The sequence below is a fragment of the Nicotiana sylvestris genome, chromosome 4 (genome assembly GCF_000393655.2).
Source record: "Nicotiana sylvestris chromosome 4, ASM39365v2, whole genome shotgun sequence".
Classification (NCBI taxonomy): domain Eukaryota; kingdom Viridiplantae; phylum Streptophyta; class Magnoliopsida; order Solanales; family Solanaceae; genus Nicotiana; species Nicotiana sylvestris.
In genome coordinates this window covers 79381498-79400383 of record NC_091060.1, presented here as the reverse complement: position 1 = coordinate 79400383, position 18886 = coordinate 79381498, and the positions used below count along the sequence as shown (strand labels likewise).

The window sequence follows — 18886 nt, the reverse complement described above, 5'->3', positions numbered from 1 at the left end:
AATTGCAGGACCCAACGTAAATGGGTAGGTGTATACGCTCGGGTACCCCGCTTTATACATGGTGATGTCCTCCTCGGAGGAAGGAATCATTATTTCTTTATTGTCCCATTTACAATCTTCCTTTACTTGCTTGAGCTCGGCCTTGGTCACCAGACAAACATATCGAGACATGGGCTCGCATCGTCCTGGTGTCAAAATAGGTTTCTCGATTTTAAAATCGAATGTTATTTCACATGGGGGGAATACACTCCTCGATACGAGGGGGCACTACTAGTTTACCCTTGGTCGGTTGAGAAGATGATGAAGCTTTTTTCCTTTTGGGAAACCAATTTGGAGGTTTTAGCCATCGCAATACGAAAGATCCAAGAAAGTGAAGAGTGTTGATAGTGAAGATAAGGGAGAGCTCAAGGAGATTGAAAAAAGGGTATTGAAACTTCAAAAACAATATGGGAATAAAGTTTGTAAGGTTGTGGAATCTGTCTATTTATAAAGGTCACTTAAGAGTGCGGAGGAAGCCAAAAGGCTGACCGTCAGCCGCCTCCAATTAATGACTTTAGGAATCGCACAAAAAGTAACTTTTCAGTCGCTTCAATCGCTGACGTTGCAATATTTGTGTCAGGACCAAGGCATCAAGGATTAATCCGTCAAAAATCATAAGGGCCGCTCGAGTTCGAGAAGATTCTCACTCGGGGGCTATCTATGAAGATTCTCACTCGGGGACTATCTATGAAGCTTAAGAGCTAACTTTATTTCGAGTTCGAGCAAGTACTCACTCGACTACTAAGCCCAAGGGCTACCCGAGTTCGAAAAAATTCTCACTCGGGGACTATCTACGAAGCCTAAAGAGCTAACTTTTTTTCAAATCCAAGACCTTACTCTCACTCAACTCGAACTCAGGAGTCCTGGTGTCCCGAGCTCGCATCAAATCAATTTAAGCTTAGCTCAAGGATTAATAAATAACCTTAAGAGGTACTCCCTCTGTTCCAGTTTATGTGAACCTATTTCCTTTTTAGTTCGTTCCAAAAAGAATGAACCCTTTCTAAATTTGGTAACAATTTAGCTTAAAGTTACAACTCTACCCTTAATGAGAAGCTTTTATAACCACACAAATACTCTGGGCCCCATTTGGACTTGTTTAGGACCACAAATTCCAAAAGTCTTCATTTTATTCTTAAACTCCGTGCCCAGTCAAATAGGTTCACATAAATTGGAACGGAGGGAGTATTATATTGGTCGATTAAAAACCTAAGGGTTTATTATGTTCCGATCCAGTATTCGGACTAATCATTAGAGTTATACACTCGGATTTTTCACAAATGAAGGCAGAATGGAATTCAACACGAATCGAAGATGAAATAGAAAAATTCTTTATATTGACAAAAGATATTTACTAAGCCCATGAGGGGACCTTACATAGAAACAAAGAAGCAAAAACAAAAATCCAAGAACCTAATATACTTTTGGGGGCATATCCTCGAGAGCGGCATCTTCGAGAACCTCCTCCTCGGGGACTCCATCTTGATCTTTAGAGAAAATTATAGCCTGGTGAAAAACTTGGTGAGTGTGGGTCTTATCAGCACAACTATTTTAAAATCATTTCTTGAGATGTTGTACCGGTGTAGAATGCAAATGTTAGTAGATGATAGTGCCACCTCACTCCATGGAAAGGAAAAGGAATGAAGCACCACACCAGGTTGTAGTTAAGAGAGATGAGCAGCAGTGTAAAGTTTGCATATCTTCTTATACGGGAAGAATTCGACGCCCTTCTCTCGTTGTTTCGAGCCAACAACAACAACTTAGTATAATCCCACTTAGTGGGGTAAAGCTTTAAAAAAGGGAGCCTTGACATAACTGATAAAGTTGCTGTCATTTGACCTTGTGGTCACAGATTTGAACCATAAAAATCGGTGGTTAGAGGAAGAGATAGAGAAGGAAAAGGGCTAAAAGTTGATGAAGAAGGAATGAGTGTAGTTTTTGTTCAGCCAAGTGGCCCCCTATTTATAGAAAGCGAGTGACGGTTCAGCGGCACAAGTGGCCGATTAATGCTGGCATACATTCAATGCTTTTGGGGAAATGGATCGGCGAGACGTTCAATGCTTTTGGGGATATGAACCGGCGGGACGTTTCGATCACTTCAAGCACCTACGTCACAAGCATGACGTCATCGCGAGAGGCTCGGGAAAATCGAGGTTCAAATTATTTTTTATCATCTTATTCTAAGAAACGCGGGGACTATCTGTGTACGGTCAAAACCAAGGAGCTTGATTTTGAAGTCTTAAATTGGGCTATGAGTTCGAGTCCGGGCGACTCGAAGTGGGGGTCGGACCTGGCTGAAGAATACACACACCGAGAAAGTAGATCAAAGGTCTGGCACGACCTACATCGAGAGCAGTACATTCTCGAGGGTACTCAAGAAAGAGCGGGAATTACTCAGGGACACGTGGATCAAGGCATAAATTAAAGGATAAGATTTGTACGAAATGGTACAGATTCGTACTAGGTTGTTATACACCTGTACCAATATAATTCTTACTTCAATTAGGAATGTACTATATTGGGGTTTTCTCCTCTTATATAAAGGGGACCCCAATCATTTTGTAAGCATCATCTCACACTATTCACTGCAATAGAATATTCTACTCTGCTTTTCTTGTTTAATGTGCTCAACAAGTGTTCTTCAGCTTTATTGCTTTTACTTTATTATTCATACTTCATTGTTCTTAGTTGACCTCGAGGTCCCCAAAAAAGTCAAGCTCGAGGTCCTCATTGTTATAGCAATGTTGGTTTGGTTCATCAATTCTTCTTACTTAAACTTAATATTACTTGTATATTCATTAGTATTAGAATAAATTACATATTTTTAAAACCACAAATTACATTTAATTGTTACCTCCATTTTTCGAAGTAAACAGTCAAGATAATTGAAATAAGGAATTTTAGTAGAATGAATCAATATTAAGTGCTTAATGCATTATATTATTATGACTAGTTGCGTAACCGAAAGGAGTGTTTCTTGTTAGCATGGGTGGAGATTTCTTTCTGACAAAATGTTCTTCTCTGTCGAGTCTTCAAAGCTAAATATTTTTGTTCATGGACTTTCTTATCGACGTAATTAGGCCAAAATCCTAGATACGTTTGGAAGAACATTTTGCTTTGTAAGGAGCTATTGTAAAATGGTGTCAAGTGGGGAGTGGATAATGGTAACAAAAATTAGAACTATTGGTAATGACCCTTAGCTGCCTTTGGATATAATTTTTTTTCTCGAAAGTCATTTATCTATTTAAGCTCAAGGTATGTGGGTTACTGCTTTGTGAAGATGGTAGAAGGTGGGATGAAGAAAACGTTTTCTCTATTTTTAATGAAGAAAGAGAAAAGCAAAAATGATATGTATTTCAGTTAATGTAAGAGTAGAGGTTGATCGCTTAATTTGGCATGGTTAAATCAAGTTATTATCTTTGCTACTAACTCTCTCTGGCTTCAGATGTGCACGGGGATTTTGTTAACTAGAAAAAGCTTTGGCACTTGGAGTTATCTCTAAAAATTAAAGATTTTTATTTAGAGATTAGCTCGAAATGGCATGCCTATTTAAGTCAAATTTACTAGCTAAAAGCGTTAATCTTCAAGTGGGGTGTTATTTTTGAGGATCGGAGAAAGATAGTAAACATGTGTTCCATGGCTGAAAAGTGGTTGGTAGATCTTATGGATGTTTTCTCTTGGGTTATGGCCACTTCTTGGTCTAAGCCTCCACATGAAATCTGAAAATGCAATATTGATGCAGCTATTTCCTTGCTTCAGGTCACAAGGGAGAGTAGGGTTTGTTGTACATGATTATGCAAGTCAATTTATTGCTGCAACTTCTTCGATTTTTCAAGGTCGAAATTATGGGTTTGCATTGCTCTCGGCTAATTGTTCCTATATTTTTGGTTGCCCATGTATTATCGAATGTGATGCTCAGAAAATTGTACTTGCCTACAAGCGTTGTTGGATAATTGATGTTTCTTGTTAAAGAAAAATACCAATGTTTTTCTAGTTTGGATTAAAGGCAAACAAATTTTGATTGCTCAATGCTTGACAAGAGAATCTAAAATTTTACTAATTTTTCCCCTTTCTATTAGGAGCAAGCTCCTAATTTTATTGTAAATTTGTTGGTAGATAATTCAGTTTTAATAAAACTGTTTGTTTGAGTTTTCTTTTTTTTTTAAAAGGAGAAGAATCAATATTGAGAACCCTCATGATCGCCAACCTATTAATGGTTAACCAAATATCTTCACAACCTGACAATCAAAGGCCAGGCACAACCTACCTTAGCAGAAAATCAAAACTCGAGCAGCACCCCGTGTGATCATAAGAAGCTTTTTTTATACTGAGCGTCTCATGATGAACAATAAGATGATTCACATACATGATACGCAATGAACAATAAGATGATTCATATACATGATAAGCGAGTATATACAGAGACAAAATTAGCAGGGAAATAGGAAAATGCCTTTATGAGGCAACAAAATTGGAAGAATTACCAGTACAAATACATATCGGTCTCACTATGATGAGCCTAGCAATTCTAATGACTTCAGTTGCATCTAAAATATCTCCCAGGTGGTGATCTACTACTCCCCTACATATGAACATTCTGCTAACTGGCTAAATGGACCAAATGCAGATAAAAAAAGCCCTTTCTTAGAGATTAAAGAGATATCTAAGATCTTCTACAGTTAGTCGACTAGCTGTGCCTCCACTTTGATCTTCACCAAAAGCGGATGCAACCATATTTCTTTTGTCCTCCTGAAATTATAAGATGATATTGAAATCTAAAAGATTAGGCATCGATGAACACTACACAAGGTGCGCATAAGAGCCAAAGCTAATCACCATTCTGCGTTTTAACCAATATAAAACAGAAAGCAAATTACAGAAGAAAAAGGAGAGAAGATGGTTGCTGAATAGATACAAGGACAATAATCACAAGAATAACACAGTAAAAAAATAAGAACAGGATTTTAGAAGGCCAGGGAACAGAATCAGAACAAACTTAAGGGGGGGATGGAGGGGAGAAGGAGAAAGTGAGATATAACGACTTGCCAAACATCATGCCAAAAAACTATGCGGTTCAACTAAAGAACATATAGAAAAAATGTGGGGCTGATCCTTCATTGTTAATCCAGATACAGTGAGAGGTTAACCTGGAGAGCTAGAATTCGATCTTCAACTGTGCCTTCAATTGTTAATCGAGACACAGTGACCGCACGAGTTTGTCCTATTCTGTGAGCTCGATCAATAGCCTGATCTTCAGTAGTTGGATTCCACCAAAGGTCAAGAAGAATTACGTGACAAGCTGCCACCATATTTAGGCCAAGATTTCCAGCCTTTAGTGACATCAACATGACAGTCACCTGCAAAAGAACTTACGCTTGAATTTGAAAATACAATAGGGTTCAAGGAGAAAGAAATGGCTAGATTGGGAAATCCAAAGTATGCAATTAAAAACTTCAAAACAAAGAAGCACTACCTTGCTGTACTGGTGCTCCAATGTGCTAAAGAAATGACTAAATAAAGCATAGCTATTAGTCCACACCACTCTATTTAAGTTTTTATACTAACTGCGAACATGGTGCTAGAGAAGGTACTCCTTGTCAATATAAAGACCAGTAGAAGGAAAAGGACATTCAAACTCTTTGAATGAATTGCATGTATGATAAGGGTATAGCAGGAAAAAAATTTCCTGAAGAAAAAACATATGCACAGACATCTCCTGAATGGTATATGAACGTAAAATTATCTAGTAATGAACATATTCAAGGTTAGACCTATATCTTACCATCAAATAATAATCCTGAAGTCCTATGACAGTATTGCTAAATTATCATTTCTGAGCAGTGTACTAGGAAGAGGGTATTCAAGGTTTGGCACCACTCAAGCACAAAGAAGAGAAACAAAAGCACCCCGCTAAAGTTTTTCACAAAACTAGCGAACGTTCTTCACACTTACGTGAGAAAAATATAAGATGAAAAGAACCTTACCCACTCGTTCCTCAATCCCACAAGATTACACGAAGAGTTAAATAAAGGAAGAAAAACGAAATAAAAGACAAACCACGACTTTGAAGCAAGAGCTCAGAAAAACTAATCACCAATGTTTATTTCCAGCATACTGAGCCCTTTAAATAGGCATTATTATAATGAGCAAAATTGATGAGGATAAGGCAAAATCCTAATTAAACCAGAATAAAAACAAGGTTACGAAAAACATAACTAACTAAAATAGGAAAAAGAATTCTAGTAGGAATGAAATACTAATTAACAATCTTAGTTGACTAGAACTACAAATATAATCCTACTAACACAAGAACCAAATTACTAGGAAACAAGAAATAAAAACTCCTAATCTTTATGGATAAGAAAGCCTAATATTCAATGGATTCTAAGACTTCTTGAATTTCTCTTGCATCATTCTCCCCTGGTTGACAAAGACTCGTCCTCGAGTCTAACAGCTTCCGTAAATAGTGCAAGATTTGCATTTGGTCGAACTACATCCCTCTTTCTAAGTTTCAAATTTCTACCAAGCCTTCTCCATGTAATCTCTTTCTATGTTGACTCTCAAACATCAACTTACGATATAACGTTATTGGTGTTAAAACTTCAGGGAACTTAACGCTCTTCTTGGGAATTAAGCATGGAGAACAACACTCTTCTTGGGAATGCATCAATTGCAACGCTTGTACACCAAGCGTCGCTTTGGGGATAGCTGGATATAGTTATGACATGAAGATATCTTCTTTTCTTTTTGATGAAGTATGAAGATATATTGTTTCTCCAATATACCTCAAACTCTCTATTATCCACTTTTTTAAGGTAATCCTTGTTCTTGCTCATGCATATTTTTATGGACTTTAAAATTAACGCAATATGCTACTTTATTTGGAATGATGGAGTCAACAATTATGTCAATATTGTGTTTGAGCATCTCTGTAAAGCGGAAAGTCGATGACAAACATGGTTGGATACTCTAATAGATCATCATAAAACTTTGGTGGTAAAGCCTCAACTTGTGGATCCAATGCATGGTCTTTGTTTCTTTGATATTGGTCTTCATCGGTTCCATCCTCTTCGTTCCTTGAAAATTTGAATGTTTATCATATTGAGAATGGTGCCTCGGTACTCTTATGCCTTGGTTAGCCTCAACCTCTTCAACTTGCTCAATATATCTTGCTCTATGCGATTGAATTGGTGGATATCGAAGTGGTAGACGTGGTCGTATTACTGGTATGTTATATGGTGGAAGAGGTGGTGGTGGAGGTTGTAGGCGTTGTGATGGATATGGTGACTAATTTGAAGCACCAAGAGTCCAACTAATTCAGTCAGATTCGCCATTGATTCCTTCAAGCCATCTAGCTGCATTCAAAGCCATCTAGTTGCACTTTAATTTCTTCATTATCCCGTTCAAGGACTATAGTTCTTAATTTCTGAATTACAAATTTTAGCTCGATTGAGAGGATCCCACTTGTTTCTCTAGCGACATGATGGAAAATAGCAAATCAAAACTCGAAATCTGGAACCTGTGCTCTGATACTAAATTGATGTACTTTCAAGGTTTTGCCCCTCTCTCAAGAAAAAAGAAGAGAGAAAAACAAAACAAATAAACCCGCTAAAGCTTTTCACAAAACTAACGAAAGCGTTCTTCAAACTCACATGAGAAGAATGTAAGATGAAAAGAATCTTACTCACTTGTTCCTCAATCCTGCAAGATTGCACAAAGTGTTGAATAAAGGAAGAAGAACGAAATAAAAAATAAATCATGTTTTTGAAGCAAGAGAATAACCAATGTTTATTTTCACAGCATATTGAGCCATTTAAATAGGCCTTACAATGAGTAAAATTGATGAGGTTAAGGATTACAATCCTAATTAAACTAGAATAAGAATAAGGTTAAAAAACTTATCCTAACTAAAATAGGAAAAAGAATTTTTGTAGGAAAGGAATACCAACTAACAATCCTAGTTGACTAGAACTATAAGTATAATCCTATTAAACAAAAATCAAATTACTAGGAAAGAGGAAATAAGAACTCCTAATCTTTAACCTGTTACCTTGTTCAAAAAAACAGAACTCCTAATCTTGAGTGGATTCTTGGATTTCTAGAATTTCTTGGTTTCTTGGCCTTCTTGATCTTGTATCAGTACTCCTTGTGAGTATAAAGAGAAGTTATGAGCCAACTAAATTTAAATTCTTACGTGATATGCAAGCATAACAATGGCATAGCTACAAACTATTTTAGAAAAAATAGAAGGTACTGATCTATCTAAGAGGTATATGGGCCTACAACTATCGAGCAATATCGCGCAAGAGGCATAACATGATTTCTTGTCGTATCCATATTTGAAAATGCCACCTCCTGTACTTCCACTTCTTTTTTCTTTTTCTTTTTGTAGTTAGATAAAGGTGGGGTCCAAGAGAACTTGTGCGCACCTCGACTATTCTACTTAGTACCTACATCTCCCACTATTAAGGTGTTAGATAACTCTGCCGACCATGCCGACCAAGACTTAGGAGATGGGAAAAATCACCAAGTGTTTTTTGTCTCCGGTTGAATTTGAACTCTCGTCTCCAAGGTTTGCACCCACTTTAGTGGCTACTAGGCTACAGCCTTGGGTGTAGGAAGGCTAGGGAACATATGGGATATCAATTTCTGGAGAGCCATACATCAATATAAAGGGAAGAGGTTGGGGATTTACTTTTTGGATAAATAAGTTGAGATTTCTTATAGAAGAATATATCGACGTGTAGTAGGGATAGATGAAGCAGACAAGATGATATGGAGGAATCAAAGGGGAAATCTTTCAAGGTGAACTTGTTTTCAATGGAGTTACTAGCAGGGGAGTAGAGGGAAGCATATGTGGAATACAAAGGCATCAAAGAAAGTAGCTTAAAACAAAAAAAGAACCTAAGCAGTGCGAAATCTTATAGGCATGTGATTTCAGAAGGAGAAAAATTAGAGAGTTGGCTGCTTGTGCAAGGAGTTTGAAGAAAATACAGATCACCTCCAATTGCATTGCAGCTCCATATCTATGGACCATGAATAGTGAATAAAGTCTGTCGAGATGAAGGTTTAAACGATTGGCAAGTAAAAGAAGCCAACTTGGAGGATCAGACCACCATGTCTTTTGGTTTATATGGATGGAAACAAATAGCATATTCTTTCCATAATAGCTAGACGACATTAGGACTATTAGAAACATTCTTATTTCATCTAATGTTTTATGGTCCGGACTCCCGTTTGAATAGAGAGCTGGGATAACTTAATAGGAGATTGTGGTTGAAATATAAATCCATACTGTTCTGTTTTCCATACACCGTCTTGGTGTGATATTAATGAAACTTACTAAAGGGGAAAATATTGGCCATTTTGATATCTAAGAGATTGTAGCTACAAGTAAACATACAAGGAAAAGACCAACCTCAGGATTTGTGTTGAACTCTTTGACAGCCCTGTCTCTAGCAGCAAGAGACATTGTACCATCAAGCCTCTCATACCGAAAACAAGACTGGTTCAAAGCACGCTCAACCAAGTTTAACATGCCTGTCCACTGAGAGAAGATAATGGCCTTTATTGGCCCCTTGTCTTGCGATTCTGAATCTGCTTTTCCCAAATTTGACGAATCGCCATTGCATTGAACCAAGATATCTGATTCTAAATAAGGACCCTTTGACTTAGAACATGAGTGAAGAATTTCAAGAGCAGCTTTTATTTTAGAAGAAATGTACTCATTTTCCATGATGGATTTCTCATCAAATTCAGACAAGCTGGAAGGATCACCATTTACACCATCTGATACACAAGTTTTTAGGGTAGCTTTAGAATATACAGCCTCAGGACCAAGTTGCTCTTTGCATCCAAGTGCCGGACATGTATTATCTTCCCCAGTTAAATAATCTGATACACATTGATAGCAGAACACATGTTCACACATGGAGACAACTGCATCTTCGGGCACATCCTGGGGAAATAACAAAGTAGATATCAGACTAGTATGTACAACTATTGATAGTTGTACCATGACAAAGACCATAACTATAAAACAAACTAATAAAATAAATCGAAAGACGAGAAATGTGCTACTAGAGAGTGCAATGCAATAGTTATCTTCAACTGTAGCTATACATTCATAGCTAAAAGAGCTCAAATCAATCTAGATGCACATAAGGTATTCCACTTAATCTTCAGATTTATTCACATTTTCCTTTTACAAGGGGGGCAAAAGCACTTTTGACTTCAAATGCTTTGATGGATAGCAATTTGAAGCTAGTACATATCAGATATGACAGCTCACTGAATTTATTTTGTCTGTGGACTTATAGTTACACCATTGCTTTGCACTCATTAGTTGTACTTGTACCTTTGAAGTTTTAAGCTATTTGGTTTGGGAGGCTCCAGTTAGTCAGGGAGATATGGAGGAGGTAATGATAGGTTTTAGCTCACAACATGTTTCAAGGGCAGTATAGACAGTTGAGTTCAGCTTGTCGATAAGGTAATCATGATTGATGGGAGTGTAATCTGAAGCATTTTGTTTTCAGACCAGATCAATCAATGTTTTCTTTCATTTTATTCCTATTCTCTTTGAATTCCTCAAAGCCCATAGAATCTTAACATTTGCCTTGGAGTAGCGGAATTCAGCTTAAGAGTGACAGAAATACACACCAGCTGCCTAGCTCTCTCCTTTCTCCTCTCTTCAGCACCCAAAATCCCTTTTTATCTAACCGAGAAATCCCCGAGGGCTAGTGGCGGACAGTTTGAAACTCGGTGAATAATGGTCCGCCCCTACCCTTCTCCAGTTACCAGGCAGCTTTTGTCTGTGGCAGGGTTAGAGCCTGTGACATATGCCTAACCTACACATCACGTACTGTGCTCTTACCACTAGACTAAAGCCTAGGGGGCATTCAGCACCCAAACTCCCTTAATCCTACTCTTTGTCCCATCGCCCAATTATTATCTTCTCCTACTTGTTTTATTTGTTGTCAAATTTAACATTTACAAACCAATCAAAATAATAGAGAACTATGCAGCCTGTGTTCTACAAAAAGCAGGCACAAAGCTCAAGCAACAACTTTCAACCTTTGGAAAGAAGATGGAGTTGTTTGAGAGCTTGGATGGTCAGCTTGCACTTCAGATATACTGTTTTCACGTACAAATGGGGTGGAAGAGGAGGAAGAGAGATGCAGAAAAGGCAAGAGGAAAATGACCAGCTAAGCATGATATCTCAAGCCAACATACCACTGAAGAAGGGGGGAAAAGATGTAACAGTACCTTCTTCAGCAATAAAAGAGAGTTCGAGAGGCTGAACGTGTTTGAGACATGTCTCAAACACAATGAGGCTTATAAGAACCTAAATATTACATGAACTCTTGATAGATCAAATAGATCAAACATGGAAGTTTTACACATGAAATTAGCTACTCAGGGTATCCCAATAGCTTCTCAGTTTACAGTTATAGAAAGTGGATTGTAAGGTTTTTATTTCATGTAGTATATCTTTTATTATAAGGTGAATAATTTTATTAATAATGGAAAGATCTCCATATACAAGCTGTATACTAAAAATAGAGACCCTACATCAAAATGTGATTCTCTCAAACGACACCCGATCTTGTATACAAAATGAAACCACATGGGTGCACCAAAAGAAACTAGGAACGAGAGGCTACTCCTCAAATGTAAAATAGTCATTCTCTATCCTCTCCAGAGCTCTCCTATTTCTTAGTAGTAAGTCTACTCGGATAATATTGCAAAGTATCATAGCATGGTATTAAACAAGCTTTTTTTTCCTTTTCTCAATCTATTAAGTGAACAATTTTGCTGTCCAGATAAGGGAAAAAATGGAAAAAGTTCCCCTGACAAAACTTATTTCTTTAGGGCTTCTTACTAAATCCACGAACATATAACCCGTTTGTACTCAAAGAAGAAGACATCTGAATCCCATTCCACTACTGCAGTCATTTCATATCAACACAGACTCGATTGGAGGGGAATGCATGTAACATAGATAAGGACTATTTTCTTTCTAAGACTTCTACCTCAACTTGCAGTTGTACTCTTGCAAAATAGATAAATAATTCAAGAAATGTGAAGACCACAAACTCTACTCATTAGAAGCAAACAAGGATAATGACCAAGGGAAACTTACATCGCATACAGAACATGTTACCAATGAAGTTTCCAATTGTTGCAAGAGATCCTCCACCATTTTCTTTGGGAGTTTCCTCGCCATCTCTGATGAAGCTCTTCCAACAGAATTGTAACTCTCCCTTTTGACAAGTTTTGGGTGGTCACAAGCCTGCCGAAGTCGTAGAAGCATCAATAAGATATTTGCATAGTTTTGCTTCACAGTTCCAGCTGCAGCATATGCCTGCAAGACAGAGTACCTCTTTTATTAAAGATACACCACTAGAGCTAATGAAATCAGCCAATTAACAAAACATCAGAAGACTACTAGAAATCTCAAGCTGCTCTGGAGGTCAAAATTTTAACAATTGCTTCACAACTCGGAAAAGAACCAAAAGCTTAATCTTGAAAATGAAGCCCTCTATGTAATAGGATTCCGAAATCCAAAACAAGGGAGGTGTGTTAAATTTATCATGAGGATGAGACAAAAGCTTCTTTCTTCTCACATTTCCATAACCAGATGACATCACTTCATATTCCCCCATCTTCAATTTGAAGTCATCTTTTTCCTTTTTCTGAGCCCCCAGATATGTAGCATAGAAATTTTGACCATATTGAACCAAATAAATGGACCTTCAATTCCCCAAATATGAGTAGGATATAAACATAATGAAGATTACAGTTATGCTAATGTACATCTTTCGCCAGTTAATCATCATATATACTAAATACTTGATAAACAGCATATTTACATGCCAAATCCAAATGCATTAAAATATGATAGTCTATTAATTTTGTACATGTCTAATATCCAAATGCATTAAAATATGGTACTCTATTATCTCACACGGATTGCACACATTCAGCAGTTTAATAAGCCCCACTCTTGCATGTCCCCGGATGTCAACAAATTAAAAGGTGTATCATGTTACAGTCATTCCCAGTGCATACAGTATCGGAGGTTGCAGCTTCCTTGAAAAACTTGTGACGGTCAAGCAAAAAATAACATTATCAATCTGTCATGAGATGTAGCTATATTCAAGTTATAAGACTACACTTTGTACACAACCACTTCTCTAGCCCCCCCCCCCCCCCCCGGGGGCAGCTTCAATAAATTTCAGCGTGTTTTTTATTCTCAAAGTAGAACGTCTGTATATATGGTTACTCTTTACATCTTCAGGAAAAGAAGATACCATTAGAGGTGTAGAACATGCTAAAGACAGATGAAATAGATTTTAGACGGTTAAAATGACCTTTTAAAAGTATGCGCGCTTCATGAGCCTTTAGATCAGTCAAAAACTCAATTCAAAAACCACAACTTGAGAACACAGTTCACATAGCATAACATGTATTGCAAAACATATCCTTAGTTATTCAGACTTCTGTTGAGCAGAAACTCAAAGACTATGACTAGAAACTGATTTTAAGAAAGTTGTCTATGTTATGTAAGCACTCCCCTTAAGTTATTGGAGAAAGGTCACAAAAAAGGATGATGTGATGCAGTAAATATTTCTTTTCATCAATAATTCTCAGGTATGACACATATCGGGCTAAAAGAGGCAGATAGTGAAGTACCTTAAACTGCGATCGCGATTCAGCTTCTAATTTGTTATAGAAAGCGCGTTCCTCGGCAGAGAAAGCCACCTTCTTCAACTGTATAGTTTTTGGTGGTAAGGTTATAATTGGCTCACCGTCAATCAGTGTACCTAAATCAGTAATGTTGACATAATCAGATAGATATAAATGTATCTGTTGAAGATGTAGCTAGAAAGTGAATTAACAGACTAAATGAGCACATGAGAGTGAGTGAGGTTTTAACATATACAAAAGATCATTTACCGAACAAAGGAATATTAACCCATTCAGACATGCATGCCTGGCCCCACATAGATGCACGGTAAGGTAAAATAAAACTGTGATCGAGAAAAAATGAATACTGAAAAGCTGCTACAGCATCAAGATCACTCAGTGATCCAGAGAGGAAAACTTGATGGGAGACTATTTAGTAAATAAAAATTTGCTGATGCAACCAGTGTTAGAAGGCAAGGGCATAAAGACGTAAATTACTTTAAAAAGCCAAGGCAGAAGCCCGATCAAAAGGCTTAAACCCCATGATGTTTTCATTTTTGCAGTTTCATTTGCAAAACTACGACTAAAAGAACAATAAGGAGAAGACAAAGGTTACCTTTTGTTCGTCGCAACATTATGGCCCTCAAAATCGCTTGAAGCTTTTTATACCCATTAATTGAGTTTATAGCTATTGGAAACTTAATTTGGCTGCAAAATGATTTATATTCAGCATAGGGGTCATATCTCAGAAATCTGAAGTAGCTGAATAACTCATCAATGGCATTTTGTATCGGTGTTCCAGATAAGCACCACCTTCGTTTTGCTCTGAGGCTGCAGCATGCTCTAGCTACTTGTGTTCTATGATTCTTTATTGTCTGGGCTTCATCTAAAATCACCCTAAACCAACTGACTTTGGCAAGACCACCACAATTAGGATCAAAGTCATCTGCATCAAATCCTTTTCTGCCTTTTTTTCCCTTCTTATTAAGAGATGGCTTTTTCCGCTTCTTACTTGAATTGAAGTCAGAAGATATTCCGAATCGTTCTCCATTTTTCTGGTCATCGTCATCCTCTTCAACTAAAGCTTGTTTAGGAACTTCATTTGTCACAATGGCATATGTAGTTAGAACCACGTCATATTTTGCCAATTCCACCGGATCCTTAGTCCTATTGCCTCCATGATAGATTAAAATAGATAGACTTGCTTCATCCGTAACTTTCTCATCCAGTTCCCGAGCCCATTGTCGAAGAACACTTGCTGGGCAAACTACCAAAGTACCAGCTGCTGGCCTCCTACGACGAAACCCCTTTATAGAAGTTCTTGCATCTGGAATCACCTCGACACCATCTGTCTCTCTACGCTGTTTTAATTCCTGAGAAGCAGGAGCAACATTTTCATCATCATCATCCAAATTCAAGGCTTCAGCTTTAATATCATCCAGATCTTTCTCTTTAGACTTATCCTGAGCTGACCTCTGCATCTGTATGAGGGCAATCATTGAAATAGTCTTACCAAGACCCTGTAGCATACCAGAATAAAAAAGAAAACATGATGAATACCAACAGAGATGCAAGAAGAAGCTAAGCAGAATAAGGCAAACGGCATTATACTCGACCTGATCATCAGCCAGAATACCACCCGAACAATGAACACTACCAGTTTCTTTTTGAAGTGTCCACGCCAAAGCAATTCTCTTGAGGAGGAAAAATGGTAGTTAGAAGGCATACTATACAAAATAAAAAGAAGACGCATTAATAACAAGAAATAAAAAGATATTTAAAGTAGCACAAGTAGACCTGGTGTCTTAGGAGAGAAACTGACAAAAGACCATCTGGCAGACGAGCCTCTACCTTAGGTTGGTTTAAATCCTGCCAGAAAAGGACATTAGTACGTTCAATTATAAGCTGGGTGAATATACAAGAGATGCCACCTCTGGAGGCTCATTGGGTGTTTGAAACAATTTTGAGGGGAAAAAATTCCCCCTCACACCTAATCACGTTACAGCATATCCATAAAGTACAGCAATCAGATACACGTTATGTCTTCCCTAGAGGATAAAACATACATCTTTTGAGAGGTGGGATAGAACAAATATTCTAAGAATTCATTCACATAATTTCCCAGATAAATTGATATCTTTACACCGCACTTGAAAATCCCTGCTCCTTTTCCCTAGAACTGAAAAGATCTAATGATAGACATCAAAATTAAATTTAAAAAAATCCTGGTTAGGTCAATAATGTCATGAAGTTTTTGAATAAAAGAAGGAAATTAAAGAAAGGAAACCAAATCCCACCAGAAAGATAAACATTTCAGTTTCGTCCAACAGATAAAACAATAGGGCATTCGCAAGAAACAACCACTGTGTTCTAGACTAGCTTTGTTCTGTTCAACTGTATAGTTCCAGGCATACAGAATAATTAATTCATAAAATGAAAGGGATATCCATTGGTCCATTATGCAGAGGAGGGAATAGTGAAGACATTCTGATTTGGTGGAGATAAAAGGAAGGATCACTGCATGAAGTTCCTGAATTGTGCAATAAAATACAACATTTACAGATCACAAGAAAGGGCACAAACAAGTACCTGCAGAGCAGCTTGAAAGATCAGTCTCTCATCAGCTGCTGCAGCTCTGTCTTCACCTTTCGCAGGGTAATGTAAGGGATCATTTACACTGATATGTTGAACACCTGAAGTGGACCTTCTGTGCATCAAAGACGGAGGTAACACTCTGTTTCCTTTATTTTCATAGAGAACTAACTCACTATGGTTGCCCCTGTTGAAACTGTCTTTCCAGTAGTTATCACCAGCACTGCTCGAACTTGCCCATGCAGATTGGTATGATCTTTCATGAGATTGACGAGCCTGACTGAAACCTATATCCTCTACTGAGCCAGAAGGATAAAAAGATGTTGGAAGTGTACGCTTTAAAGTTTGCTGTGGAAAATGCTTTCCATTATCTGCATCAGACACAAATGTTTTCTTTTTCAATAAACAGTCCTGTGAAAACTACTGAATGCTCGTGGCAGACCATTATTACCATTCCCAGAAGAATACTTGGAATTCCCGTCTCTACTTGCTCGTGAACTTGATGGTCCACTGTCATCAGTAATATTATGATAGTTGGAGGAGCTTCCATTAGGATAAATTGTTCTTTTGGACGAGCTATCTGACATTGTTCCAAGGTCTAAGTTATAAACAAGTTCACCATAACTTTGTGCTGGGAAGAGAAAAAGGTCATTCTTTACCTGTTCCCCATGGTGGAAGGATTCGAGAACTGGCAGAATCCCTGAGAGGTGAATCATCTTTGTAGTTGTCTATTTCACGCAAATCCGAATCATCCGAAGAGATACTAATTGCATCCATTGGAGAGAATATAGAACCAACCTGTACTCAAACAACAATATGGCAACGTCAAAAAAAGATCATAAACCAGGCACTCAAATAATTCATAACTAGATTCAATGGTAAACTATTCCTTTACCAGATGGGAGCGATGTCTTAAAAGCAAGTTAATAACCAGATTAAAGAAGAAGGTACGAGCATACTCTAGAAAACCACCAACAGGATCCACATGGGCACGCATCTAAGTGAATAGCATCAAACAATCCTATTGTCAAAAAAGGTAAACATGGAAATTGAACAACATAAACTTCACAAAAAACTGAAACACAAGGGAAAAAAAGAGTAATAAGGGGTTCCATTGTGCAACTTTAGAAAATGCAATGATGCAGTAGACATGAGCCATGCATGGAGGAAATAGACATAAAGACAACTTTTTTTGTATACAAACTATGATAAATAACTCAAGATAGTAATGCTAACCTTCCACATTCAACAAAAAAATCAAAATCGAGAAAAATAGGTTGGTGTCGCAGAAAACGAAGAAGAAGGAAACAACTCCTCAAATTCAGAGCAACAACAGTAAACATTCAACTCAAACTGGAGAAATCGAATTGGTACTAATCGAACCAAGAAAACTCAACAAGACTGGTCATTATACATAAAACTTAAACGGGTGATTACATTTTGAAATACCCATTAGGCAAAGAAGCAAATTTTGAGCCAACCCACACACTCAAAAGCAAACTAACCCCCAGGAAACAGAAAGGTAGAGTGCAATATAATACCTAGTGTCTGTCTCTGACACAAATTGAGGATCGTCACAAGTAATTCCTCTTCTTTTGTCTTGTATCTACTCGAAGCCCTAATTGGGTCAGAAGCGGAGAGAACAACCGACCAAGGGGGGAGAGAGAGAGTGCGTGTGTGGGGAGGGGAGGTGGGAGTAGCTTTTGTTTGGCTTAAAGGGAGTACATCCCCTCGTACTTTGGGAATTTGCTTCATAAACATGTACGCCCCCAGGTCAGACACTCCTAGGGTCGTTTGGCAGGGTGCATAATAATAACTTGAATATGGTATATTAACATATTTCTTATCCATTGTTTGATTTGATGTATTCAAGAATTGTATAATTTCTAAAAGAATTATTTGTTTACAAAAATGCCCTCAAAAGCAGTCTATCACTCTAACTTTTTAAAAAAAAACATATGTTAAGAAATGTTTTTATATGAAAAAGTTAAAAAACTTATTTGATTTGTCTACCTATATTGTAATATATAACCAAATATTTATTTATAAAAAAGGAAATATGCTAAGAGTAAATTTATTTATTTACTAGAGATATAATTTTATTTCTCACTATTTGGATTATTTTATACTTGCATTAATATATTAGCTAGCATATTTTAATCAAGCATAAATTTTGAAGGTCAATTTTGTCTTTAACTAAGCTAATGCATGCATTAAAACCCATTCAATTGCTAATATCATTGTTTTCTATACATTAGTTATGCATAGGATAATATCAAATATGATGTATAACTAATGCATGCATAACTAATGCATAGGTTCAAAATATCTACCAAACAAGATATTATTAATACACAAAGCTAATGCATGCATTATTTTATCTAATGCATTCTTACAAACGACCCCTTGCTTTTTAGCTATAATATAATTCCTCCTCCAAAAAAAAGGATTTTAGGAGATTTTAGATTTATGTACTACCAAATCTTTGTTTACTTTCTAAATTTTATTGCATTTGCCAGATTCTACTTAGATCGAGTCTATCCATATATGTATTTATATCTATATCTAT

At 37.2% G+C, this 18886-nt stretch overlaps 1 protein-coding gene across 5 annotated transcripts; it reads right to left on the bottom strand.

Annotated features, from left to right (window-relative positions):
* Positions 1 to 4406: 4406 nt before the first annotated feature.
* LOC104232027 (helicase-like transcription factor CHR28) lies at positions 4407 to 18092 on the bottom strand. 5 transcript variants are annotated; one of them, XM_070172044.1, is made up of 13 exons: positions 17859 to 18092; positions 17277 to 17314; positions 16977 to 17115; positions 16769 to 16897; positions 16315 to 16688; positions 15523 to 15594; positions 15342 to 15419; positions 14342 to 15245; positions 13732 to 13862; positions 12179 to 12400; positions 9455 to 9994; positions 5184 to 5393; positions 4407 to 4785 (listed from the first exon to the last, which is right to left on the bottom strand). In XM_070172044.1, the coding sequence occupies exons 1-13, from the start codon at positions 18076 to 18078 to the stop codon at positions 4681 to 4683; spliced, it is 3162 nt and encodes a 1053-aa protein (XP_070028145.1). In that variant the 5' UTR covers positions 18079 to 18092; the 3' UTR covers positions 4407 to 4680. The 5 variants fall into 5 exon arrangements, with proteins under 5 accessions (XP_070028145.1, XP_009783421.2, XP_009783422.1 ...); XM_009785119.2 differs by having other exon boundaries at positions 17277 to 17338; positions 17859 to 18076; XM_009785120.2 differs by having other exon boundaries at positions 17213 to 17314; positions 17859 to 17997.
* Positions 18093 to 18886: the final 794 nt, after the last annotated feature.

Excerpts from the sequence above, each read along its gene's own strand:
- LOC104232027 (XM_009785119.2), bottom strand. The coding sequence starts at position 18,072 with ATGAAGCAAATTCCCAAAGTACGAGGGGATGTACTCCCTTTAAGCCAA. Across the intron at positions 15,246-15,341 it reads GTATTCTGGCTGATGATCAG|GGTCTTGGTAAGACTATTTC; the intron begins GTCGAGTATAAT and ends GGTATGCTACAG. Across the intron at positions 9,995-12,178 it reads TAACATGTTCTGTATGCGAT|GATGTGCCCGAAGATGCAGT; the intron begins GTAAGTTTCCCT and ends TTATTTCCCCAG.